This window comes from Oncorhynchus keta, chromosome 18 (assembly GCF_023373465.1).
Source record: "Oncorhynchus keta strain PuntledgeMale-10-30-2019 chromosome 18, Oket_V2, whole genome shotgun sequence".
NCBI lineage: Eukaryota > Metazoa > Chordata > Actinopteri > Salmoniformes > Salmonidae > Oncorhynchus > Oncorhynchus keta.
Window position 1 is genome coordinate 11,952,258 of NC_068438.1, and position 27,478 is coordinate 11,979,735.

Consider the following 27,478-nt stretch of genomic DNA (forward strand, 5'->3'; position numbering starts at 1 on the left):
ATTGTTCAGTACCATGACCTGATAACAACGGGTCAGAGGTGATTTGGTCAAGTGTGAAACGCTCTATCTGGAAATTGATCCTTGAATACGATACGGTTTTGGAAATATTTAACACTCAACTATTGGGGTGGCAGGTAGCCAAGTGGTTAGAGCATTGGACTAGTAACCGAGAGGTTGCAAGATCAAATCCCCGAGCTGACAAGGTAAAAATCTGTCGTTCTGCCCCTAAACAAGGCAGTTAACCCAGGCTGACATTGAAAATAAGAATTTGTTCTTAACTGACTACCCTAGTGAAATAAAGGTAAAAGAAAACTTCATTATCATCCCAATTCTTGGGATGGGGGGGGGCACGAATCCTGTGTAGGTCTTACGCCTGTTATCAATGTCCATTTTCTTAAATTTAATAAATCATTTTGGCTGTAACCCTCCAAATTGTCATTCATTCATAAACCTTTTTAATTTTCACATGTACTAGGAGACTAAGTGTTTTCTTTCTTGGGCTTCAGGAATGTGACTGAAAAAGTGCCCAGGTCTTGAAAACTAACAAATGAAACTGATTGAAAGTATTAGGAGTATATCGACAAACAAAGGCCGCGGTCAAGGCTACGACAGCGCCAGTGCAATGTGTGGCGCTTACTCAGGTGTTCAAAAGCGCGTATCAGACCTGAGAGCCTTAGGTAGTTCTTTATGATTTTTAGTTTAGAAAACCATCTCTCCGCAGAAGCGACAGTTACAGGGATTGTTAAAAACAGCTTGATTGCCGTAGCAACATCAGGGAAACTGGGCAGAAGCTGGGAGTGGTGCTTCAAATGCATCAGTTCAGCAACATCTTTAATTCAGCCTCTCATTCGCCTTAATTCCCGGCCTCAACACCTTACGGAAAGACTATATAGGATGCTCTGGGGGCAGGTTGTCTGGATTCTGGACAGCTAAAACATTGGTAGATGCAAACAGGTTATCATATTTAGCAGACAACAGTTCTTGAATTTTAGTTCATACTGGTGAACTGTCGTTTGAATTGTGTGTTTGCAATATCAACAGTCCCTTATCTCTGGTATATGTATATTGGCATTCATCACTGAAGACTAAATTGTGTGCAGTGCGATGGACACCTGCTCTTTCATTGACATAGACTGACCAGGTGGAAGCTATGATACCTTATTGATATCACTTGTTAAATCTACTTCAATCAGTGTAGATGAAGGGGAGACAGGTTAAAGAATGATTTTTAAGCCTTGAGACAATTGATACATGGATTGTGCATGTGGGTGAATGTTGAAGACAAAGATTTAAGTGCCTTTGAAAGGGGTGTGGTAGTAGGTGCCTCGGCTCATCGGTTCGTGTCCAGAACTGCAATGCTGCTGGGCTTTTCATGCTCAACAGTTTCCCATGTGTATCAAGAATGGTACACCACCCAAAGGACATCCATCCAGCTTGACACAATTGTGGGAAGCATTGGAGTCTCGACCCCTCCCTGTGCAACTGGGTCCTCCTGGAGTTTCTGACGGGCCGACCCCTGGTGGTGAAGGTAGGAAACAACATCTCCACCCCGCTGATCCTCAACACTGGGGCCCCACAAGGGTGTGTTCTCAGCCCTCTCCTGTACTCCCTTTTCACCCATGACTGCGTGGCCATGCACGCAGATGACACTACAGTGGTAGGCTAGTTTACCAACAACAAAACAAAGGAGATGATCGTGGACTTCAGGAACCCCCCCCCCCCCATCCATCCACATCGACAGGACAGTAGTGGAGAATGTGGAAAGTTTTAAGTTCCTCAGTGTACACATCACGGACAAACTGAAAGGGTCCACTCGCACAGACAGCATGGTGAAGAACGGGGCCACCTCAGGAGGCTGAAGAAATTTGTCTCATCATCTAAAACACTCACAAACTATTCCCGATGCACAATCGAGAGCATCCTGTTGGGATGTATCACCGACTGGTACGGCAATTGCACCGCCCTCAACCGCAAGACTCTCCAGAGGGTAGTGCGGTCTGCACAACACATCACCGGGGGCAAACTACCTGCCCTCCAGGACACCTACAGCACCCGATGTCACAGGAAGGTCAAAAAGATCATTAAGGACAACAACCACCCAAGCCACTGCCTGTTCACCCCACTATCATCCAGAAGGCGAGGTCAGTACAGGTGCATCAAAGCTGGGACCGAGAGACTGAAAAACAGCTTCTATCTCAAGGCCATCAGATTGTTAAACAGCCATCAGTAACATAGAGAGGCTGCTTAAATAAACAGACTTAATAAAGGTATCACTAGTTACTTTAAATAACTCCACTTTAATAATGTTTACATATCCTACAATACTCATGTATATACTGTACTCTATACCATCTACTGCATCTTTCCTATGCCGCACGCCATCGCTCATCCATATATTTGTGTACATATTCTTATTCATCCTTTTACATTTGTGTGTGTTTGTGTGTGTAAGGTAGTTGTTGTGAATTTGTCAGATTACTTGTTAGATTTTACTGCATAGTCGGAACTAGAAGCACAAGCATTTTGCTACACTCGCATTAACATCTGCTAAACATGTGTATGTGACCAATAAAATTTTATTTGATTTAAGTCTACATGGGCCAGCATCCCTGTGGAACGCTTTTGACATCTTGTAGAGTCAATGCCCCAACAAACTGAGCCTGTACCGAGGGAGTAAAGGGGTTGCAACTCAATATTAGGAAGGTGTTCTTCATGTTTTGTGCACTTAGTCTTTCCTGAGACATTGTGCATTATACACTATCTGGACTGGCAATACTCAGTATAGAACACACTCGGGCCATAACATGGACCTACAGGCCATGGTGAAGACACGCGAGACTCTCAAGTTGGATTTAATTTGATTTAGGCCTAATTTAATTTTCCTTGAATATTGCAGCCCATTTGTGTAGGCTATTTGCCAGACAAAATTTCTTAACCGCCATCGATAAGAAACATTACTGTGCAGCCGTATTCATTGATCTGGCCAAGGCTTTCGACTCTGTCAATCACCACATCCTCATCGGCAGACTCGACAGCCTTGGTTTCTCAAATGATTGCATCGCCTGGTTCACCAACTACTTCTCTGATAGAGTTCAGTCTGTCAAATCGGAGGGTCTGCTGTCCGGACCTCTGGTTGTCTCTATGGGGGTGCCACAGGGTTCAATTCTTGGACCGATTCTCTTCTATGTATACATCAATGACGTTGCTCTTGCTGCTGGTGAGTCTCTGATCCACCTCTACGCAGACGAAACCATTCTGTATACTTCTGGCCCTTCTTTGGACACTGTGTTAACAACCCTGCAGGCAAGCTTCAATGCCATACAACTCTCCTTCTGTGGCCTCCAATTGCTCTTAAATACAAGTAAAACTAAATGCATGCTCTTCAACCGATCGCTGCCTGCACCTGCCCGCCTGTCCAACATCACTACTCTGGACGGCTCTGACTTAGAATACGTGGACAACTACAAATACCTAGGTGTCTGGTTAGACTGTAAAATCTCCTTCCAGACCCACGTCAAACATCTCCAATCCAAAGTTAAATCTAGAATTGGCTTCCTATTTCGCAACAAAGCATCCTTCACTCATGCTGCCAAACATACCCTTGTAAAACTGACCATCCTACCAATCCTCGACTTCGGCGATGTCATTTACAAAATAGCCTCCAATACCCTACTCAACAAATTGGATCCTACCTACGCATATACTACCCACCATTGCGACCTGTACACTCTCGTTGGCTGGCCCTCGCTTCATACTCGTCGCCAAACCCACTGCCTCCATGTCATCTACAAGACCCTGCTAGGTAAAGTCCCCCCTTATCTCAGCTCGCTGGTCACCATAGCATCACCCACCTGTAGCACGCGCTCCAGCAGGTATATCTCTCTGGTCACCCCCAAAACCAATTCTTTCTTTGGCTGCCTCTCCTTCCAGTTCTCTGCTGCCAATGACTGGAACAAACTACAAAAATCTCTGAAACTGGAAACACTTATCTCCCTCACTAGCTTTAAGCACCAACTGTCAGAGCAGCTCACAGATTACTGCACCTGTACATAGCCCACCTATAATTTAGCCCAAACAACTACCTCTTTCCCTGCTGTATTTATTTTGCTCCTTTGCACCCCATTATTTTTATTTCTACTCTGCATTCTTCCACTGCAAATCTACCATTCCAGTGTTTTACTTGCTATATTGTATTTACTTTGCCACCATGGCCTTTTTTTGCCTTTACCTCCCTTATCTCACCTCATTTGCTCACATCGTATATAGACTTGTTTATACTGTATTATTGACTGTATGTTTGTTTCACTCCATGTGTAACTCTGTGTCGTTGTATGTGTCGAACTGCTTTGCTTTATCTTGGCCAGGTCGCAATTGTAAATGAGAACTTGTTCTGAACTTGCCTACCTGGTTAAATAAAGGTGAAATAAATAAAAAATAATGCATTATTTGGCATTAAATAAACTGGTTTTACGCACAACTTTTTATCCAGGCTGGAAGAGAGAGAGATGACGGCTTAGTTCAGGCAGGTTCAGGTAGCCTGTCCAGGACAGCTGTATATTCGACAACAAAAAAATCAGTTGGTGTTCTGTTGTATCTAATATGTATTTAACAATCTGCTTTGTTGGAATTTCCAACTTGAATTACTGAACAAGTAATTACATTATACCACAAGCCAGCAGTCTAAATGGCAGCATTGTGACACCGTGTATCGCTTTGTGAAATGTTAGGCTTAACCTGAGAAAATGACGACCAAATAGGGCTTCCAATAAACATTTATCTATTAGCTCAAGCAAAGCCATGCCCTGGCACCATAGAAAGCCTGCCGTCGGTTTGATAGGCGTGCAGCCACATAGACATGTTGCAATTTCAGCACCATGGACAGCGAACGGCTGTCTGGCTAACATTTGATTATTACAACGCCAACAACCTACACATCTTAAGGAACCATGGAACCTTGTGGGTTACAATCTTACTGTAGTTGTTTTGTTCCCCTGAACTCCTGGCTTGGTTATTTCTTGAAATAAATCCACATCTCATGCTATCTGTTTTTGCGGATCCAGCGATATGCCACAATCCAAAATGAAAGATAAGCACCATATAATTTCCAGATTTGCTGTGCTTATCTTTTCATTTAGGGTTGAGTAATATAGCTGGATCTACACAGCCAATGGCATGGGATGTGGACTCGTGTTGACATTTGAGGTCAGAAAACATCTGCCACACTCTGAATTGAAACTCTGAAATCCCTTTAAGTTCCCTTCCTTACCTCTGCATGATGTACAGTGTTATTATTTTATCTCCTTCAACAACTTGCTTAATGTAATACAATACCATCATATCAAATCATGCTCGGCCAGCTGATTTTATGTCTTGTCTTTAACCATGAAGTTAACGTACCTTATCAAGCATATTTACTTCCACATTGCAAGAGGCTTGTTCCCCAACTTGTTTCCTGTCATTTCCTTTAACCTTACCAGCACTGACCTTGTCACGACTGCCCACGACTGCTGTTATATTTGAACTACTTTACCACGGAAATCTCCACACCATCTCCCAGTGGCATCTGATGTATAGGAATCCTGTAGTGCTTATTGATACTGCAGCAATTAACATTTCCCAAGACTGACCCGCTCCTCCTAATCTTCTACAGGGAATTCTGAGGCTCATTACTGTTGTTGCTGCTTGGTCCTTTGATCTGGAACCTCCCGGTCCTCTATTAGTCTCTAGTTTCTGATTACATCCCACGTCTTGGCACCTGCCCTGGGAGGGGGGTAGTACAGTATAGCCTGGTTAACACTGACTTGAACACTGCACTCGCTCATTGTGAACTGAAACGATGGTGAGCGTGGAGTTCAGTCGGGTTTAACCAGGCTAGTTACAGTAGGTTGGTTCTTGTTCAGTCTCCTGTGGTGTTCAGGGGCTGATATTCCGACAGTGTTGAATAATGGACAGCGTTTTTGTTTCTCCCCAGTGACATGAGTTGCTGTCACAACCACTTGAGAACACTTTTCATTTTCCCTGCCACCTACAAAGCTCGACATGTCTTGTTGATTTCCTTTATCAACAGCCTGTAGACATCCTACTTCTGTCACTCACCGTTTCCTGTAATAGCCTACTTTAGATGCACCCACATGCCAACTGGAGAGTCGAGGAATGAGATGTGTCTGCCTGATTGTTTGACACATTCCCGTTCAAACCAGTCACCCTCTCTGTGCCCTCTGCCCCATTTCAAAACTGGAATCAAATCTGTCCTTCTGTTAAAGAATGGCTGTGACTTCGTAAAGTGAATATGTCATTTAAAAGACGTGTGCTGCCATCTGCCAGTGGAAGATGATGGTGCAATGAACTCGGTCTTATTTGGATCCATTCACTGGATGCTTCAGACTTCACACAATTGCTTATGTCCAGACCAGGAAATGTTGTATTCCCGACTGCTCAACCTTGTACATGTAACTCTTTCTTCCTCCATTTAGTATGATATGTTACGAATTCCAATGAGTTGTGGCCAATGTTGGGTAGGTGGCTAACGTTCGCTAAGCTAGGTGTTAAGCTTAGGGTTTAAAGTTAGGAGTTAGGTTAGGGTGAGTTAACATGCTATGTAGTTGTAAAGTACCTAAAAAGTAGTAAGTAATTGCAAAGTTGCTGAAGTTGTCCGTAATGAGCTTTGAACACGCAACCTTTGGATTGCTCGACGTTTGCATTATATGCCCATCCATCCACCCTAAACAACCACCTACCCTCCCTCATTTTGTTTTTGCCTCAGCTAACTTTCTGTCTTAGAGAACCATACCATGCTGTGCTGCTAGGACCACACCCAATCATCTAACAGCATGCATGTGTTCTGAAATCCCATAGTGCCTTTAGTGTCAAGGGAGTCACCTGGCCTAGGTTTGATATTTTGGTCTAATACCATTTTCCATGACATGAGCCACATGTCTTCATTGGCCTTATCATCCCTGTTGGTGTCAACAATCCCACTGAAGTTTTGTAGTCCCTCCATACTCTACCCAATGTGTCCCACTAAAGTTTTGGTCCCTCCATACTCTACCCAATGTGTCCCACTAAAGTTTTGGTCCCTCCATACTCTACCCAATGTGTCCCACTAAAGTTTTGGTCCCTCCATACTCTACCCAATGTGTCCCACTAAAGTTTTGGTCCCTCCATACTCTACCCAATGTGTCCCACTAAAGTTTTGGTCCCTCCATACTCCACCCAATGTGTCCCACTAGAAGGATCTCAGCACTTCTTCAACTTTCTGCTTCCCCGCCACCAGATTATGCTGTCTCGTGATGTGCAATCGCTTTCCTTTTTATGCAAATGTTTTATACTACCGTGTGTCAGCACAAAACCAAACCCAATGCCCAGTCTCAGCTATCCTAGCACCTTATAGGTTGGATTAGTTTCCTTAAGTCAGTCTCAGCTATCCTAGCACCTTATAGGTTGGATTAGTTTCCTTAAGTCAGTCTCAGCTATCCTAGCACCTTATAGGTTGGATTAGTTTCCTTAAGTCAGTCTCAGCTATCCTAGCACCTTATAGGTTGGATTAGTTTCCTTAAGTCAGTCTCAGCTATCCTAGCACCTTATAGGTTGGATTAGTTTCCTTAAGTCAGTCTCAGCTATCCTAGCACCTTATAGGTTGGATTAGTTTCCTTAAGTCAGTCTCAGCTATCCTAGCACCTTATAGGTTGGATTAGTTTCCTTAAATCAGTCTCAGCTATCCTAGCACCTTATAGGTTGGATTAGTTTCCTTAAGTCAGTCTCAGCTATCCTAGCACCTTAGAGGTTGGATTAGTTTCCTTAAATCAGTCTCAGCTATCCTAGCACCTTAGAGGTTGGATTAGTTTCCTTAAGTCAGTCTCAGCTATCCTAGCACCTTAGAGGTTGGATTAGTTTCCTTAAGTCAGTCTCAGCTATCCTAGCACCTTATAGGTTGGATTAGTTTCCTTAAATCAGTCTCAGCTATCCTAGCACCTTAGAGGTTGGATTAGTTTCCTTAAGTCAGTCTCAGCTATCCTAGCACCTTAGAGGTTGGATTAGTTTCCTTAAATCAGTCTCAGCTATCCTAGTACCTTAGAGGTTGGATTAGTTTCCTTAAGTCAGTCTCAGCTATCCTAGCACCTTAGAGGTTGGATTAGTTTCCTTAAGTCAGTCTCAGCTATCCTAGCACCTTAGAGGTTGGATTAGTTTCCTTAAGTCAGTCTCAGCTAATCTAGCACCTTAGAGGTTGGATTAGTTTCCTTAAGTCAGTCTCAGCTATCCTAGCACCTTATAGGTTGGATTAGTTTCCTTAAGTCAGTCTCAGCTATCCTAGCACCTTAGAGGTTGGATTAGTTTCCTTAAGTCAGTCTCAGCTATCCTAGCACCTTAGAGGTTGGATTAGTTTCCTTAAGTCAGTCTCAGTTATCCTAGCACCTTAGAGGTTGGATTAGTTTCCTTAAATCAGTCTCAGCTATCCTAGCACCTTATAGGTTGGATTAGTTTCCTTAAGTCAGTCTCAGCTATCCTAGCACCTTAGAGGTTGGATTAGTTTCCTTAAGTCAGTCTCAGCTATCCTAGCACCTTATCCTAGGTTGGATTAGTTTCCTTAATCAGTCTCAGCTATCCTAGCACCTTAGAGGTTGGATTAGTTTCCTTAAGTCAGTCTCAGCTATCCTAGCACCTTAGAGGTTGGATTAGTTTCCTTAAGTCAGTCTCAGCTATCCTAGCACCTTAGAGGTTGGATTAGTTTCCTTAAGTCAGTCTCAGCTATCCTAGCACCTTAGAGGTTGGATTAGTTTCCTTAAGTCAGTCTCAGCTATCCTAGCACCTTAGAGGTTGGATTAGTTTCCTTAAGTCAGTCTCAGCTATCCTAGCACCTTAGAGGTTGGATTAGTTTCCTTAAGTCAGTCTCAGCTATCCTAGCACCTTAGAGGTTGGATTAGTTTCCTTAAGTCAGTCTCAGCTATCCTAGCACCTTAGAGGTTGGATTAGTTTCCTTAAGTCAGTCTCAGCTATCCTAGCACCTTAGCTAGGTTGGATTAGTTTCCTTAAGTCAGTCTCAGCTATCCTAGCACCTTATAGGTTGGATTAGTTTCCTTAAGTCAGTCTCAGCTATCCTAGCACCTTATAGGTTGGATTAGTTTCCTTAAATCAGTCTCAGCTATCCTAGCACCTTAGAGGTTGGATTAGTTTCCTTAAGTCAGTCTCAGCTATCCTAGCACCTTATAGGTTGGATTAGTTTCCTTAAGTCAGTCTCAGCTATCCTAGCACCTTAGAGGTTGGATTAGTTTCCTTAAGTCAGTCTCAGCTATCCTAGCACCTTAGAGGTTGGATTAGTTTCCTTAAGTCAGTCTCAGCTATCCTAGCACCTTAGAGGTTGGATTAGTTTCCTTAAGTCAGTCTCAGCTATCCTAGCACCTTAGAGGTTGGATTAGTTTCCTTAAGTCAGTCTCAGCTATCCTAGCACCTTAGAGGTTGGATTAGTTTCCTTAAGTCAGTCTCAGCTATCCTAGCACCTTAGAGGTTGGATTAGTTTCCTTAAGTCAGTCTCAGCTATCCTAGCACCTTATAGGTTGGATTAGTTTCCTTAAGTCAGTCTCAGCTATCCTAGCACCTTAGAGGTTGGATTAGTTTCCTTAAGTCAGTCTCAGCTATCCTAGCACCTTAGAGGTTGGATTAGTTTCACCTTAAATCAGTCTCAGCTATCCTAGCACCTTAGAGGTTGGATTAGTTTCCTTAAGTCAGTCTCAGCTATCCTAGCACCTTAGAGGTTGGATTAGTTTCCTTAAGTCAGTCTCAGCTATCCTAGCACCTTAGAGGTTGGATTAGTTTCCTTAAGTCAGTCTCAGCTATCCTAGCACCTTAGAGGTTGGATTAGTTTCCTTAAGTCAGTCTCAGCTATCCTAGCACCTTAGAGGTTGGATTAGTTTCCTTAAGTCAGTCTCAGCTATCCTAGCACCTTAGAGGTTGGATTAGTTTCCTTAAGTCAGTCTCAGCTATCCTAGCACCTTAGAGGTTGGATTAGTTTCCTTAAGTCAGTCTCAGCTATCCTAGCACCTTAGAGGTTGGATTAGTTTCCTTAAGTCAGTCTCAGCTATCCTAGCACCTTAGAGGTTGGATTAGTTTCCTTAAGTCAGTCTCAGCTATCCTAGCACCTTAGAGGTTGGATTAGTTTCCTTAAGTCAGTCTCAGCTATCCTAGCACCTTAGAGGTTGGATTAGTTTCCTTAAGTCAGTCTCAGCTATCCTAGCACCTTAGAGGTTGGATTAGTTTCCTTAAGTCAGTCTCAGCTATCCTAGCACCTTATAGGTTGGATTAGTTTCCTTAAATCAGTCTCAGCTATCCTAGCACCTTATAGGTTGGATTAGTTTCCTTAAATCAGTCTCAGCTATCCTAGCACCTTAGAGGTTGGATTAGTTTCCTTAAGTCAGTCTCAGCTATCCTAGCACCTTAGAGGTTGGATTAGTTTCCTTAAGTCAGTCTCAGCTATCCTAGCACCTTAGAGGTTGGATTAGTTTCCTTAAGTCAGTCTCAGCTATCCTAGCACCTTAGAGGTTGGATTAGTTTCCTTAAGTCAGTCTCAGCTATCCTAGCACCTTAGAGGTTGGATTAGTTTCCTTAAGTCAGTCTCAGCTATCCTAGCACCTTAGAGGTTGGATTAGTTTCCTTAAGTCAGTCTCAGCTATCCTAGCACCTTATAGGTTGGATTAGTTTCCTTAAGTCAGTCTCAGCTATCCTAGCACCTTATAGGTTGGATTAGTTTCCTTAAATCAGTCTCAGCTATCCTAGCACCTTATAGGTTGGATTAGTTTCCTTAAATCAGTCTCAGCTATCCTAGCACCTTAGAGGTTGGATTAGTTTCCTTAAGTCAGTCTCAGCTATCCTAGCACCTTAGAGGTTGGATTAGTTTCCTTAAGTCAGTCTCAGCTATCCTAGCACCTTATAGGTTGGATTAGTTTCCTTAAGTCAGTCTCAGCTATCCTAGCACCTTATAGGTTGGATTAGTTTCCTTAAGTCAGTCTCAGCTATCCTAGCACCTTATAGGTTGGATTAGTTTCCTTAAGTCAGTCTCAGCTATCCTAGCACCTTAGAGGTTGGATTAGTTTCCTTAAGTCAGTCTCAGCTATCCTAGCACCTTAGAGGTTGGATTAGTTTCCTTAAGTCAGTCTCAGCTATCCTAGCACCTTAGAGGTTGGATTAGTTTCCTTAAGTCAGTCTCAGCTATCCTAGCACCTTATAGGTTGGATTAGTTTCCTTAAGTCAGTCTCAGCTATCCTAGCACCTTATAGGTTGGATTAGTTTCCTTAAGTCAGTCTCAGCTATCCTAGCACCTTAGAGGTTGGATTAGTTTCCTTAAGTCAGTCTCAGCTATCCTAGCACCTTATAGGTTGGATTAGTTTCCTTAAGTCAGTCTCAGCTATCCTAGCACCTTATAGGTTGGATTAGTTTCCTTAAGTCAGTCTCAGCTATCCTAGCACCTTATAGGTTGGATTAGTTTCCTTAAGTCAGTCTCAGCTATCCTAGCACCTTATAGGTTGGATTAGTTTCCTTAAGTCAGTCTCAGCTATCCTAGCACCTTAGAGGTTGGATTAGTTTCCTTAAGTCAGTCTCAGCTATCCTAGCACCTTATAGGTTGGATTAGTTTCCTTAAGTCAGTCTCAGCTATCCTAGCACCTTATAGGTTGGATTAGTTTCCTTAAGTCAGTCTCAGCTATCCTAGCACCTTATAGGTTGGATTAGTTTCCTTAAGTCAGTCTCAGCTATCCTAGCACCTTATAGGTTGGATTAGTTTGAAGCCCTTCATACGTCACCTTAAGTGTGTTTCTATTATACACAGAGTATACCAAACAGAAGGAACATCTTCCTAATATAGAGTTGCCCTTTTGCTCTCTGAACAGCCTCAATTAGTCGGGGCATGAACACTACAAGGTGTTAAAAGCGTTCCACAGGGATGCTGGCCCATGTTGACTCCAATGTTTCCCACAATTGTGTCAAGTTGGCTGGAAGTCCTTTGGGTGGTGGACCATTCTTGATACACACGGGAAACTTGAGGTTGAAAAACCCAGCAGCGTTGCAGTTCTCGACACAAACCTGTGTGCCTGGCACCTACTACCATATCCTGTTCAAAGGCACTTCAATCTTTTGTCTTGCCCATTCACCTTCATAAACCTGTCTCCTCCCCTTCATCTACGCTGATTGAAGTGGATTTAACAAGTGACATCTATAAGGGATCATAGCTTTCACCTGGATTCACCTGGTCAGTCTGTCATGTTGTGTGTACTCTGTGTCAATTGACTCTATGATAAGGCAAACCAATGTTATCATAATTCATTATTTGTATGTAAATGTAGGAAAGAAACTGTGTGGATATTGAATTTCATATTCACTTTTCTTTTGAAACGAGCTGACTCGCACTGTACAGTATGTATTCTAAAGACAAAAGTGGCAGACTAATCAGATGTCCTGAGTCTTATGCATAGTGTGCTATAATGCCTAACATGATGTGCCGTCTTGTCCAGGCTATCCAACGCCCAGGGAATCAGCATCCAGATCGTAGGGACCACAACTGTCCTGATGATCTCCAACGTTACAGAAGAGGACTATGGAAACTACACATGTGTTGCAACCAACAAACTCGGGATCCAAAATGCTAGTCTCTTCCTCTATAGTAAGTGACTTTGGAATAATATGCAGTCCCCCAAATATCTTAAGTAAATGTCTCTGAAATTAGACACATTATAAAATGTTACAAATTCTAGGCCCATTCCGTTTAGATGTGGGATTAGAAAAGGCTGTAATACATGGTCTGACCACCAGGTGTCACTGACTGCACACAAATCAATTCCTGTAGAGTCATAGCAGCAGTACCTGTTACTCAGACAGGGACTCAGACAGGCATAGCAATGTATACATTTACACATTATTATATCACATAGAAGTGACATATATTGAATGAAACATCAACAAAATGAATATGTTAGTTTTTAACTTCTCTTCCTCTGAATCTTTCTCTCTCCTTCTCCCTCTCCCTCCAGGACCTGGGACGGGTCGAGACATCAACGGCGCCGCCTGCCTATCCCAGTCACTGTGGCTCCTCCTGGCCTCCATCACCTGCCTTCTCTTCAAGTGTTAATAGCACCACCAACCTACCATTGTTATTACCTACCCGGTTATTACATTGAGACTGTTTGCATAACGTAACAAAAATCCTGATGTGCTTCGACGCACCAAACTAGATAATAAGAAAATAGAATGGGCTTTATTAATAAGTTTTAGTAACAAAAAAATATGAAATGGAGAAAATGGAACAAAGTGTTTTTTTTTTTTTTTAAAGAAACAGTTATTACCATTTGAAGATGCCGAAGTCTTGCTTTTCCGCTGTCATTACTCTTGTTTCAGTTGGGGGGGGGGTGTGGTCCATTGTATTTTGTCCCCATGAATACGTAAGTCTAAACTCCCAAATGGCAGGGATTTCAGGTCAAGTACAACAATCATGGATATCTATGAGAAGCACTGAGACATTCAAGTTACTGTTACTTTCCTAATGTAATTTTACTGTATTGTTAGACTAAAAAAGGTCATTGTAACCAGTGCATAATCACACAATAATACGCCAATATATGTCCAAGAATTGACATTTAGAAAAATACAAAACAATAGATTTGAAAGTGTTTCTAATACGCATTATGTCAAAGCCAACGTACTCCAGTCAACATTACAGAAAAACAGTAGAACATGTTATATTTGGTATACTTCATTTCAAGAGTATTGGGATCATAACCCGGGAGCAAAGAGCCTCAGCTGCGTTAGATACAGGGCTAGTTGTCTCTATATTAACTGCCTGATTTTTGGACCCATCAAAGGAGAAACACAGTAACTGTGGACTAGCATGGTTTGCATCAGTGCAAACCTTGATAGAAACGCTTGAAATGTGAAATTGTCTTTATGTCGAAAAGGAAGACCTACTTTCTTGACCTTCATCAAACAAAACATGCGTAATATTGATGCGTTACTGTATATAACTTCTTCTTTTTTTTAAGTGTCTCTATATGATAAAAATAACTTGTTTCACCACTGTAACAAGAAAAATAGTAATTATTGTTACAGTGTATGTTGCTTGTATGATTACAAACCAATTACATGCTGTTCAGTTTCTCTATGGCAAACTGTATTTAGCTTCAGAAATGGCCTGCCATATTAGCTTTTATGGTGTCGACTTTCTCCAATAAATTTTGAGCTACCACAGTTATACTGCTGGAATTTGGATAGAAATGTATGACATGAATGATGTGCTTTTCTTTTCTGTATGTGTCTTTTCATAATAACATATGGAAATTCATAATTTATGGATTTATTTTCAATCATTTCCGTTAATGGTGTATATACTTGAATCCAATGTCCTTATATATAAAGACACATTTAATATGTCCACATTTCTTAATAAGTCAGTCATTTGTTGATAATTAACTTGTAGGGTCCCATGGCAACAGCGCTTTGCACCATACAAGTAAAACCACTAGAGAAAAATGTTTTTAAAAGGGTTTAATAAGGTCAGGTTTGTGCATTTATTGTACCTTTCCAATTACAACATTGTTTTAGTTTTTCTTTGAGTTGGGTACATAGATGTGTTTGGTTTCTAAAATGAAAGCTCACGGAGAGTGACCGTGAGCTGAATGCCAAAATGAATTGACGAACAACAAAGGCCAACAAAAACAGATCGGCCTCATGACGACGTTGTCTACCGCTGTCTGTCAAGTCCGTGTGTTCACAAAACCAACCTGTAAATGTAAGCAATGCTCTCTGAAATCTCATCATCTTTAAAAAACCTCCACTGTATTCATACTGCTTTGGAACCATGGTAGTTGTCCATCTAAGCAGTCAGAGTTCTTTGCTAGAAAACAGACTTGCTGTATGTTAGCCTTAGTGCTATACTGAAAATCTATCTTGTGTGTCATCTCTGTATTTTCAATTACCCATAAAACAATGGACGCTAGGCCTACTGTACATCCTGCCTCTGGACAATAGTTTATTAACTCTCCAATAAAGGGGTATGTATTATAATTTCATGGGAAGTGTTTTTACATGTCTGAATGGGAAGGCAATGTGGACTATAGCACCGTACTGTATGTGTCTACCTGTCAAAGCTAAAGCACTGGGGGAAAGCAGTGGGCGGTCTTGCAGTGATTGACAGTCTCCTCAGCCAGTGAGCCATCAGATGTTGAGCTGAAGTCTTTCCCAAGATGAGGGGTCTCACCTGACTGCGCTATACCCTGCCTATGAATACAGCCCCTGATCCCTTATGACTGACACCTGGGGAACTGAAGGGGACTGATATGTCTACCTAGATTCTTTCTAATAATAAACATTGCATCCCATCGCTGTATAAAATTGGCTTGTGTGTCTGCACACACTGTTGAGTTCCTTTGGCTTGTTTTAAGCCATTGAAAGAGGTACATGCGGCATGAATTTGCAGTCATTTACATTGGCCACATGTTTATCCATCCCACCAAGCTATGGTTACATGTGTAACCCACCATCTTATGATTTACCTCACCTGTATATAAACTGTTTTTAGAATATATTTAAGCTGAGTCTATCCCTAAGTTCACTTTGTTGATAATACTCCACTGTAGGACACAGAGGAATGTCACATTTGTACTTCCCTTTGTCACAAGAATGGAATTCCTAGACAATTATACAATCATCACACAGCAACGTCCCTGTTTTCTATTTGCTTTGATTAATGGTAACGTGATTTATTGCGATTGATTTCTAAAAATGGTATGTAAAGGTAAACAAGAAAATGTTTTGACGCAAAATCAAGTTGTTTGAATTCAGTGTTCTGTATTTGAATGTGGATTGAGATGTCGACGAGTAAATCTTTTTGGAGAACGCTTGAGACACAGTATCTTCCTGGTACAATTGTGTTTATCACCATGTAACATGCAAATAAAAGAATATACGTATTGTTAATTCTCATTGGGAGATTTGTGTCCTATACTATATATTTCTGGAGTGCTTGACAAATGATCATCTGTTTTGGACAAGGAGATGGGTTTCTATGACACTTTCTAGCCAGTTAACTCTGGACATTGGAAATTGACACTGACAAATCTATCTGAACAGTGTGATCCCTGGGAGGAGAACTCTTGCCAGTAGGTACAGGCATTTGCATTGTCTGACTCAAATGATAGGCTTTATAGAAGGAAAGGGCCATTGTTATGGACACCGATGAACTCCTGAAATGGATGGTGTCAATTAATGAGCCTTGTAGCGTTTTTATCTAACCTTTAAACCAGTAGGCCCCATTGAGATAAAGACTAAAGGAAAAGACATGCTCTGGCATCAGATGACTCAGGAAGGGGTGGGTGTAATTACGGTAGCTTTTGAAATGTAGTGCTAGGTTGGGGTCAATTGCAATTGAATTTGAAAATCCAATTCAATTCTTGAATTCACTCATGAAGTGGAGAATTTATGTTGAATTCAATTCTGATTAGGAAAATCTTCAAATTTTGGAATTGAATTAGAATTCCATTGTTTGTATATAAGAAATTAGCTGTAAGATTTGTTTTGAATAATTTCAACCTGTATTCCAGCAGAGCTAGGCTGCCTGAACAGTGATATAATAAGCCTGAACAGTGATATAATAAGCCTGAACAGTGATCTAATAAGCCTGAACGCCTGAGGAATTTGGGGAATTTATCTAACATTGGAACTCAGAGGAATTTAATTATCTCTGAATTCAAAGACTGACCTAGAATTTGAATGAAACTATGTGGGAATTTACAGGGAGAGAGAATTGAATTCGAATTGAATTTGTGGAATTGACCCCAACCCTGGACAACACATGTAGGTTACCAGTCTATCCTTCATGAAAAATCTTTCTGGTGATTATGAAACCCTAGCTGATCCTTCAACACAGACCTGACCAACTGGAATTGTTTGTGCCAAATACTGGGAGTATTAAAGAAATGGGTGTATCTATAACCTATCTAGCTTTAACATTTTTTTAAAAAAGTGAGCTAACCACCATGATGTTTTTAATGTCAGGTCAATGGTGCTCGATTCAATCCGTAGTGCTGAAGATCTGCGTTGTAGTTTGATTGATATTTAAAGGCAATGTTCCTGCGTTAGCGGAGACTACATTCACTGTAAACACTCCATATGTCGGCTCTAATCGGTAATAACCTTTACATTTCAAGTGCGCTATAGCGCTGAACCTCAGATTGAGTCAAGACCCAAAAGTATAGCATTTGTTACTAATAATCTAATAGCTGGGTATCGTTTCATGCCATGAATTCAATATGTAGTGCTGAAGAGCTGCCATACAGCACAACATAAATGTAAAGCCATTGTTCCAGAGTTAGTGGACTGCATTCACAGTAAACGCTCCATTGGTCGACTCAATCAGAAATGACCTTTACATTTCAATCGCGCTATCGTGCTGAGCAATACGAATTTGAATCGTGCACCAAGCCCTAAACTGCAGGTGCCACTACACTCCACTAGATGTCTCTAGATCTCATTAATAATAATACTCCAATTCAGTCTTTATGTGAAAGTGGCTTCATTAGCAAATATTTTGTTTGGCAGGTGAAATATATTCCACAACTTTGTGATGGTAATTGGCACATTGCTTTATTTTGAAAACAGACATTGAAATCATTTTTTTTTTCTCACAATTTAACTCGTTAGATTCAAACTGGACATTGCACTCACTGGAACATAGGAAACGTTTTTTAGTTTTGTTTGTTTGGTTTTCTTTTTAACATCAGTGCAAGAGTAATTCCAATTCATATCAAACTGTCATAACAACACCAAGGACATCAAAAAGAAGCCACATTTTCTTTTGTATTGTGACTGCGAAAAGTTCCTCTTAGCAGAAGAGTTCCCATGCAAGTTGTTAGATGGTTCATGCTAATCATGTCATTTGGAAGGGGGATTTTAGTTGTGGGGTCAACAACATGTCATAGTACTCATAGTTTTCCGTAAAGTCCTGAAAATCATGTCAGACTTGTTAGTTTTATAAGTGCGGAAGGAGAAGGACCTGTTGTTACTCAAAGAACGTAAACCAACCTTGATCAACTCAAGCAGAATATGAAAATGTCCTGTCCTGCTTTGTAGGGTTTTGAAACTCAGTTCAAAATGTGGATAGGTCCAACCATCGAATCAATAATGTAAGATACAGAACATACCCAAATCATACCACTTATAGCTTTGAACCAAAAAACGCATGTTGGAAACTCTCCCAACGTAAGAAAATCATTGCCACACAAAAAATGACAAACAAATAAAAACGGACTGCCTTCACATTCAGAAGGAGAAGAGTCACCCTTTAAATTCATTTGTAATCATAGTATTTTTTTCTCTATGTTAAACTTTCGCTTGGTCCTCCTTGGACTCCTCCTGGACTGCCTCTGCTGGAGCCTCAGCTGGTTGGGATTCTTCGGCACCATCTGAAAGAAGAAATAAGGTGGGAAGGATGGAAGGAAGAAAGGAAGAAAGAAAGAAAGAAAGAAAGAAAGAAAGAAAGAAAGAAAGAAAGAAAGAAAGAAAGAAAGAAAGAAAGAAAGAAAGAAAGAAAGAAAGAAAGAAAGAAAGAAAGAAAGAAAGAAAGAAAGAAAGAAAGAAAGAAAGAAAGAAAGAGGAGGGGGAAAGAGTAGAGGGAAAGAGAGAGAAAGAGAGAGAGTAGCAACAGTTCATTCCTCTCAGAACCTGCTAGATGGGATTCTCAAGTCCAAGACTAAATCTAAAGAAATCTCCTCTACCTCTAGCTCAAAAAGTTTTTTTCTTGATATATTTGTTTCTACATAATCACTACATCTTAGAGAAGAAAGGAAAAATATTTCCAGTCGTGTACTTGCATGGATGGCCTACAACATTTGCTTGTGTAGGGGACCAGTGTGGTCTCAGACGAGTGGACCATTTTCTAATATTTCAGAGGCTACTGACGCCACAATAACCATACCGAAACACAACAAATACTTCTAAGAGATACAGTACATCTGGGTCTAAGGAGATGCAGTTTGTAGTGCAATTGCTTTGTTTAGGACCTGTACAGGATGCAATTTAGGAAATGTATTTTTGCAACATTGGGTCTCACAGGGTTAAGGCATATTTTCCCTATGAGTTGGTTGTATGACATGTAGATGTCCTTTCCTATCAAAGCTATTTTCCTCATTTCCTGGAGGTAATGATGTCATCATGACTGCATTGACTATAATCATCAGCATGACATCATCTTTGCGAGTCATCCACTGGGAATCAGAGATGGCGCTAGACTTGCGTGTATGTGACTCATGATAGATGACTCACACAGCACTTGGCATTCTACGGGCAATCAATGGGCAGGTTTCAGGTAAGGGAGTGGTAACCACGCAATCACTGTGAAAATATTGACATTTCAACCCATCCTAGAAGATGAGCTCATTTATTATTTATCCCGATTTCTCTCTCTGGGGATCAGTAAAGTTGATTTCAGTCATTCATTAACTCATAAAAGTCTCCATCAATAATATTCCTGTGAAAGGTCTTCCAACAACACTGTCTTGTGTTTCATTGTGTATAGACCCTGAATATACCGGACAGATCATATAAACACCTCCACTGCTACATATTGAATATTAAAATACGTAGTTTTTGTCCTTATTGTTGAGCACCCCTCCTTTTCTTTGTTTTCTGAAGCTCGAAGGACCACCTCCACTAAAATACTGAATTCCATTTGTACTATATCCTTTATATTGGACTTTATGACCTAAATATATATATTTAACTAGGCAAGTCAGTTAAGAACAACTTATTTTCCATGACGGCCTGGGAACAGTGGGTTAACTGCCTGTTCAGGGGCAGAACGGCAGATTTGTACCTTGTCAGCTCGGGGGTCTGAACTTGCAACCTTCCGGTTACAAGTCCAACCCTCTAACCACCCTATTGCGGCTACCCTGCCGCATCAATATGACTTAAACTAGTGCTTCATTTGATGGTTAGCCATTCCAGGTCATGCATGTCTTCACGGTCTGCTGGTTTCTGTCTTAATTGACCAGCTTGAGTAATTTATCATTCGGTAAGTCTGAAAACCATGGCCAGGTATCCCGGGTCTACACCAGTAGCCAAGTATGTGTAACTATGACAACCTGCAGACAGTGCAGCCCCTATGACCTAGTTAATCCCAGTCCTGTCTAAACTTCTGTCCCAAATGGCACCTTGTACCCTGTAAAGTGCACTAATTTTAACCAGGGCCCATAGGGTAGTGCACTATGTAGGGAATAGGGTAGTGCACTATGTAGGGAATAGGGTGCCGCTTAGGACAAAGACACTGATCCTCCTGTAGAGGATTCTGCACATATTCCATTAGGTAGGCTACATCATACAGTCTGGGAGTTTGAGGACTGGAACAAGATAACCTACTGAGCCTTTGCCCTTTTCTCTCATACTCAACCAATCAAAGATCATGTAAAAAGATTATGAGTAACAGCTTGACATTATGTCATTTTGTAAATTTGACTCACAGACAATTGTATCCATAGTAATAAATGTATTATACAAGCTATTTTGTAGCCTATTTTGTTTGTGTTATGTTTGTAGCCTATTTCTAAGCTCATCTACATGGATGGGCATCTCAGAGGCTGGGTTACAATAAGGCCTACCTTTGTTGTCTTGTGTTTGGTGAGGCTCCTCCTTATCAGCCGTCTCACTGACAGGAGCAGCAGGCACGTCGGCTTGTTTGGACTCCTCCTGGGCAGCACCACCCTCCACGCTCTTTTCAGCACAATCAGTAGAGGGGTTTTGGGCAGAAACCGGAACCTCATTGCTGTCCACCTCTTTGGGCTTCTCCTTGGTGTCGCCGGGCTCCGCCTTGGCCTCCTCTTTGGAAGGCTCTGAAGGCGCCGCGGTGGGAGAAGCTGCTGCTGCGGCTACGGGAGAGGTGGCGACAGGGGCAGGAGAGTTTGCTGCCTTTTCTGAGATGGGGCTTTTGGCTTGGCTCGTCTCCTCCTCTTTATTCCCAGGGGGGGCTTTTTCCTCGGCAGCCTGCTCAGCCGCAGTGGGGACGTCCTCCTTCTCCTCTTCTCCATCTGCCACCTCCTTCGCCTCCTCCTCTGGGACAGCTGGACTGGCCTCCTCATCCTCCTCTCCATCTTTCATTTTTTTCCGGAGTATGTGTCCACGGAAGCTGGCCTGGATTTTGGTGGCCGCCTTGTGGGCTTTGTCCTCTGGTTTCTTCTCATCCTGCTTGATTTCCTGGTCAGCCTCTTCATTCTTCTCGACCTTGGGAAAGAGACAGGATGTCAAGAAGTCATGAGCATATTAGAGGACAACAAACCACCAAGGGCTTACTATTGACATTTTGTGTCTGCCCTAAAATGAAGCAATATTATTGTTATCTAACCAACAAGAATTTCAATTGCCGCTTCAAAGAAACAAACAGGTACCCTTCTGGTGACCTACCAAGCTCTTAGAAAGCTGCTCCATCCCATCCTCATGGCTAAATGTGAAAGGTCTCCAATGAAGTGGTATCAGAGGCCCATACTCAACGGGCCTGCCAAATAGTGAGTGACAGTAACTGTTATATGAAGCCCTTTTCTATCAACATCCAACCAATAGCGTCTCTTATTGTGGCAGATGAACAGGTCGCATTCCACCGTGGTGAACGCCCATTGGATGTCATTCACATACAATCCCAATGGTTCTGAAGAAGAACACTTCCAAAAGGCATCTCCAACAACACATCCCACCAACATACCCACCCACCCACATTAGATACTAGATTATATGCAGAATCAAGGGAAATGAATAAAAGGTGGATTGTTCAAGGCAGAAGGAGGTACAGTCCGAGCAGGCGGTGAGATTGGGATGTGGATCTGAGTACGGTTGTTCAGGTTTGGGTGTAAGAAGTTGGTGGCCATGGCTGGAGCAGAATTTAGGAAGAGATGAGGAATGGGAGTGGGATGAGGAATGGGAGTGGGATAGGTGGGATAGGTGTTGGAGCCTGTACAGAGCGTCAAGATGTTACCTTTGATATCTGGATCCATAGTTGGAGTGGTCCATCAAATAGAGGGCTGTGTTATGATTCTTATAAATCTAATGAAAAAGAAATGAAGTGAAATAAGGGAGAAAAAAAATAAACAATGACGTTGAAATTGACAAAGCAAACAAAAATTATCAATGCATTCAAAATGAATAAATAAATAAACAGATTGTATTGATTTGAATTATGCATTTATCTCGCACAGACAAACTACGTACATCTGAAAAGAATAGTGTGAACCAATGTAAAGGAAACATAACAGGCAGTGTGGACTAAACCAAATCAAAAAGACTGCGATTCTAAATCTATGATGTAGCTAAGAGTGTTACATGCTTTGTCTTTCACGATGTTCCCAATGTGACGTTTTCCCGAGGGATTCCTGCTTCTTGTTACTAATACGCTACATTTTTGGTCTCATTGCATAACAAGCCAAAGAGTGCTGCATGTGGAGCAGTCACATCTTGACGATTCATCTCATTTCCAATTAGTATTTGTTTTGCTATGTTTTTAGACACTGTACTCGGTTACTATCACTACTATCATCAATAACATAGTCATAATAACATCAGAAATGGCGTACAGCATTGTTTAAGTACTAGATCCCTGAAAGCTGCTTTGTGGGTCCATCTTTGGTTGCTACCTCGTCAAGATGCACAGCCATCCTCCCCCTGAACAATCAAACGTTACCTTGACAACCAGAGTGCTACATGTAACTCTTCACTCAGTGCCCTGTCTGCTGTTTTAGACCAGTGGTTCCCAACCAGGGGTACTAGGACCCGTGGTCGTACTTGGCCTTTCCACAGAGGGTACTTGAGAAGACTCATGAGACAATAGGCCTACTGTTAAAATGCACATGAGTGGGTACTTCAGGTGCACTCTGGGCAAAGCAAAATTCTGTTGGTGGTATGGTAACCAAAAAAGGGTGAAAACTACTGGTTTAGGCTATGAAAGACAATATGTCACTATGATTCACATTACACCTGACCCCCTGGGGAAGCAGCCAATAGGAAACCATAAATCAGGTTACTAATCAGAGTAGCAGGGAGGACCTGGCTGTTCCATCGGTCAGGGCGTTTGTTCAGGGTGTGTGTGCGTGTGAGTGCATGTGTGTGTGCGTGCGTGTGTTTGTGCGTGTGTGTGTGTGTGTGTGTGTGTGTGTGTGCGTGTGTGGCACGTTTAGGAGGAGAAAGATGTCTTAATCACCTGCTACCAATAAATATATAATGTTTTTAAAGCCATGACTATGTATTAGTTTGGAATAATTTAGTGAAGTGATGTGCTAATGGAACAGTGAGATTTGATAGACTGTTAGAGTAGGCACACCCTCACAGCCGTAATGGTATCTTTAATATGTATGATCTCATGCCAAATATGTATGATCTCATGCCAAATTTTGGTCTAAGCACTTGCTCAAATAGAATGACTTATGGCGATTGAGAAGGGCGGCAGGTAGCATAGAGGTTAAGATCGTTGGGCCAGTAACCAAAAGGTCGCTGATTTGAATCCCTGAGCTGACTAGGTTAACAATCTGTCGATGTGCCCTTGAACAAGCCACTTGACCCTAGTTGCTCTGAATAAGAGCATCTCCTAAAAATGGCGAACAATTTTGAATTCACAGAACAATCTAAGATGCCCCCCCAAAAAATGTGGGGCCCAGGTGGCTCATTTGGTAGAGCATGGTGCTTGCAACACCAGGGTTGTGGGTTCAATTCCCACAGAGGACCAGCAAGGAAAACGTATGCACTCACTAATGTATGTCGCTCTGGATAAGAGCATCTGCTAAACTGTTTTGGGAATATGAGAAATTACATCATTTTGGTATTAAGGGAAGATATTTCATTGTCCATTTGGGGATAATAGGTGGGTTTTTTGTTTGTTCGTTCAGATAAACGTATTGAGACCAGTTATGATTTTTCAAAGAGGAGAATAGAACTCATTACACTGATTTTAACACAATCAACCTATTTACATTGTCCGTTCAACCCACCAAACAATCCATTTGTATAGTCTACTAGCCATGTTATAAGATGGCTTCCCAGACATATGAATGGTAGAATGTCCAAAGCAATATATTTACATGTTAATGTCTGACGTTAACCAATGTACCTACAACAATATAGAACATCATTTTGAGAGCCTTATCAAACTGATTTAATCTGACATTAGGAAATGTCTTCCAATCAGATGTCTGGGGAGAGTTCAATATAGACAGTGCCAATGGTATTTTCCGACAAACCTACAGTATATCCCTTTTAAACCTCAATCATTGAAGATCTAAAAATAATTGAATAATCAATCGATGTTAAAAAGCATCGGCATGTCAATTGACACCTGGACTCCTGAGACGGCTTCAGACAACTGTATTCAAACAACAACCGGATTCCTTAATGTCACTCAGTGCATGATCTTTCCACTCATCAAATGAGCATCTCTCAAAACTGTCTCTCAGGAACACTAGTTGCATTTGCCCTTTTAGATAGCCGATTGCCTGTAGATGATACACCACCAATGAAAGCCAGGCTTGGGTATCTGAAAGACAACTGTACATCTCGGGCCCCAGCCACTGTCCTTGGGTGGGCAACCCTGTGTGAACCACACCCCACAGTGGGTTTATGGATGGATCTTTCAACGGTAGCCAGCCACCACCACCACCCCCCCCCCCCCCCCCCCCACGTCAGACCTCTTTCTCAGTTTGGAAACCATTAGGGACTTTGTCACAGGGGGGGAATGAGACTGCTACTTGCACAATATGCACACAGCCGGTATGTGTATCCTCTTTTAATTATTATTCGCTCACGCAGACGCTCCCTAGCTCCTCTGCATAGGTGAATGCAGCATGCTGACGCAAAGACAGCCCTTATCTCAGGAAACCAACGCTAATGATCTGTATGTGTGTTTGAATTGAATCAGTGTGTGTGATAAAAATATAGCTTGGCTCTCACAGTGTAACTTACACATGACCACTGAAACCAGACAGGGAGAGGGAGAAGTCTGCCAAGAAATATATGGTGTCTGTCGCAATATGTCCAGTAAATGTATACCCTTGAATAAATCTCATCTTGATATGTCTGGTTTTCTAGTGGATGGGAATGCAACTGAATCTCCCCCATTCTCCCTGAGCTGCTACTACCCACTCACACAGCACCACACCCTTTCATCCAGCTGTCTCTTCTCCTCTCCCTCCTCTTGCAGGAGAGAGGGGGGGGGTTCAGGTGGAGGAGAATACATTCAACCTACCCGCACAGCCCCATGCCTCTCCGACACACGCCTTATTCCCAGGACGGTGAATTAATGAGCGGTGTTGACCATCGATAGCCCCAAGAATGATGTTCGCAACCAGATAATATTCAGCCATAATAGCCACCCTCATTTAATTAAATAGGCTGCTCTCTCTCGTTTGAACAAAGGCTCCACAATCACGGCTGGTCTACAGTGTGCGCTGGTGGCTCTGTTGAAAAACCTAGGTTGCTGCTAATGCTGTATGGGTGTGTAGCTCTCTGTGCTTTTAACATCTATCTGAGAGCAATCTCTCTTGTTGCACCATTTATATCCTGTCTAAATCCAGAGACTTCATTCATTCATTAGCCAGTCCTCTAAAACAGAGTCTAAGGGCTGGATGCTGCATGGGAGGCGGTTATCCCTGTGGTGAGAGTAGGTTACAATTCAGATAATAGCATTGTGTGGAGATAGGGTTTAATGCAGTATTAAAGCTGCGTGAGAGAGAGAGAGGGATGCCTCACCCACTTCAGTGCAATGTGCAGCCTGGCTGAGCTAAAATGACTCATACATGCTGACATTTAAGCAGCAATCAGGTGTTGATGGAATCCAGTGCTTTATGAAGCCGATAAAATCCTGATCACTCTAGATAGCTTCTGCAGATAGATAGCTCTGCGCTAACAAAAAAATACCTTCTGGTAGCTACTTACATCAAGGTACTATGTCATACTGTACAACTCCAAGACCCACCCGTAGAATCGCAACCACCTTCCTTTTCTGAGAAACTATTCTCTGCTATGTATTCATCTGTTTTTCTCACAACTATGCACCCATAAACATGTGTAGACCTAATTGACAATATACACTTTTAACCCCCGAACCATGCTAATCCCTTTAAAATCCTAATTTCCTACTGAAATCCCTGGAGACACCGTGGCCAGAGGAGTTGAGTCTTAGTCAGTGGAGCCTTACCCCACCCTTTTTCCTCTGCAAAACATGCTTCTCTGTCCTCTTGTTTCTTAGAGATAACACCGAAAATAGGATTTTTTAGTAGTACATCAATTAAGAGCAGCCTTAAGGTAATTAAGACAGTATTGTGCTCAATGGAGGAAGTATCCCCAGTCTTCATGTATCCCCTGATTACAGTACAAAGAAGTCAAGGCAATCACAGAAGACAGCAAACAGGTGCATCAAGTGTCTATCAATACATCTCTCAGTGTTTAAAGTAGTGGATCGATAATAGTATAAAAGTCCTCAGCATCAAGTTACAGGCTTATCTTACTGCTTTTACAGCATGAGGTGTGGAAGCATTGTGGCTACTACACTCATTCAAACATAATTACATTAACAAGGCGTGTCCGTTTTTCATCTGAGACATCACTGAAGTCCCAGTGAGCCAAGAAGACAAGACAATGAGATAAGCATATCCTCAATTCAGTTACTGAAGTAGTTAGTCCAAACGTTGAACAATTTAGACACATTTTGAAACTGACAGATATGAATGAGAGAATCTGTAAAGAAAGCAGTTACCGGTTTTGTTCTTCTTATGCAGCACAGCATACTTGTAATATCCTTTCTCTCTTTTCCCTACTTTCCTTCCTTTTTGCCTTACACTTCTCTCTCACTCCCTCGCTCTCGCGCTCTTGCACACGCTCACTGGCTGTATCAACAGCTGAGTCGCCTAATGCTTTTACTCATCACAATTTGCACACACACTCACTGTCTGCCTGCTCGCGCCTCTCTCTGACTTGCTGGCTAACAATGACTACAAGCCCACCCTTTAAAACCCCTCCTTCCCCTCCCTCTCTTCATGCTGACACCCCCTCCTTCTCGCTCTGTGATGAACCTATCCCCCTCTTCTAGCTCCCCCCCTCTCCTCCACAGGCGACCGGCATGCAGCTTTGCACTAGCGAGAGCTACAACCCCACCCTATACACGGCTCCAAGTATGAATGATTGAATACATACAATCTGTCAACAGACAATTCCCATTCTTTGGCTTTTTCTCCCTTTTTTGAGTCCCTCCTTACACTGGGACCGTGGTCCTGTTGAATAGCTTTAATATTAAAGAGGAGATTTTCCTGCTTAAATCCCACTCAGTCAGTGCTGTTAGTAAGGATCAATAAATAAACCAAGCTCCAGTCTAAATTACCAATGCCAATTCCCTGTTCTGGCAGAGACACCTGCATGTTGCTGCCAATGAGGATGTGTGAAACAGAGTGCTAATGCTTACACATGTCAATTTCTCTTCAGTGCTCTG

At 42.0% G+C, this 27,478-nt stretch overlaps 2 protein-coding genes across 7 annotated transcripts in view; one reads left to right on the forward strand and one right to left on the reverse strand.

The window, feature by feature from the left end:
• LOC118397254 (limbic system-associated membrane protein-like) overlaps window positions 1-13,387 on the forward strand; it is a 1,147,967-nt gene extending 1,134,580 nt beyond the window's left edge. For all 5 annotated transcript variants that reach the window (XM_035791838.2, XM_035791839.2, XM_035791837.2 and 2 more), the window contains 2 exons: window positions 12,498-12,646; window positions 13,014-13,387. In XM_035791838.2, coding sequence (XP_035647731.1) covers window positions 12,498-12,646; window positions 13,014-13,111 — 247 coding nt within the window. In that variant the 3' untranslated portion in view covers window positions 13,112-13,387. The remainder of the gene's footprint in view (window positions 1-12,497; window positions 12,647-13,013) is intronic.
• Window positions 13,388-17,600: 4,213 nt separating this feature from the next.
• On the reverse strand, window positions 17,601-26,988 carry LOC118397256 (neuromodulin-like). 2 transcript variants are annotated; one of them, XM_035791841.2, is made up of 5 exons: window positions 26,750-26,988; window positions 21,989-22,056; window positions 21,424-21,514; window positions 20,625-21,243; window positions 17,601-18,434 (listed from the first exon to the last, which is right to left on the reverse strand). In XM_035791841.2, exons 1-5 carry the CDS (start codon window positions 26,777-26,779, stop codon window positions 18,352-18,354), a joined length of 891 nt encoding a protein of 296 aa, XP_035647734.1. In that variant the 5' UTR covers window positions 26,780-26,988; the 3' UTR covers window positions 17,601-18,351. The 2 variants fall into 2 exon arrangements, with proteins under 2 accessions (XP_035647734.1, XP_035647735.1); XM_035791842.2 differs by lacking the exons at window positions 21,424-21,514; window positions 21,989-22,056 and having other exon boundaries at window positions 26,750-26,985.
• Window positions 26,989-27,478: the final 490 nt, after the last annotated feature.

Coding starts and splice junctions, on each gene's coding strand:
- LOC118397256 (XM_035791841.2), bottom strand. CDS start 26,779: ATGCTGTGCTGCATAAGAAGAACAAAACCG. Junction 22,057..26,749: donor GCATAAGAAGAACAAAACCG/GTAACTGCTTTC, acceptor CTTTTTCATTAG/ATTTATAAGAATCATAACAC. Junction 21,515..21,988: donor TATGGATCCAGATATCAAAG/GTAACATCTTGA, acceptor ACTATTTGGCAG/GCCCGTTGAGTATGGGCCTC.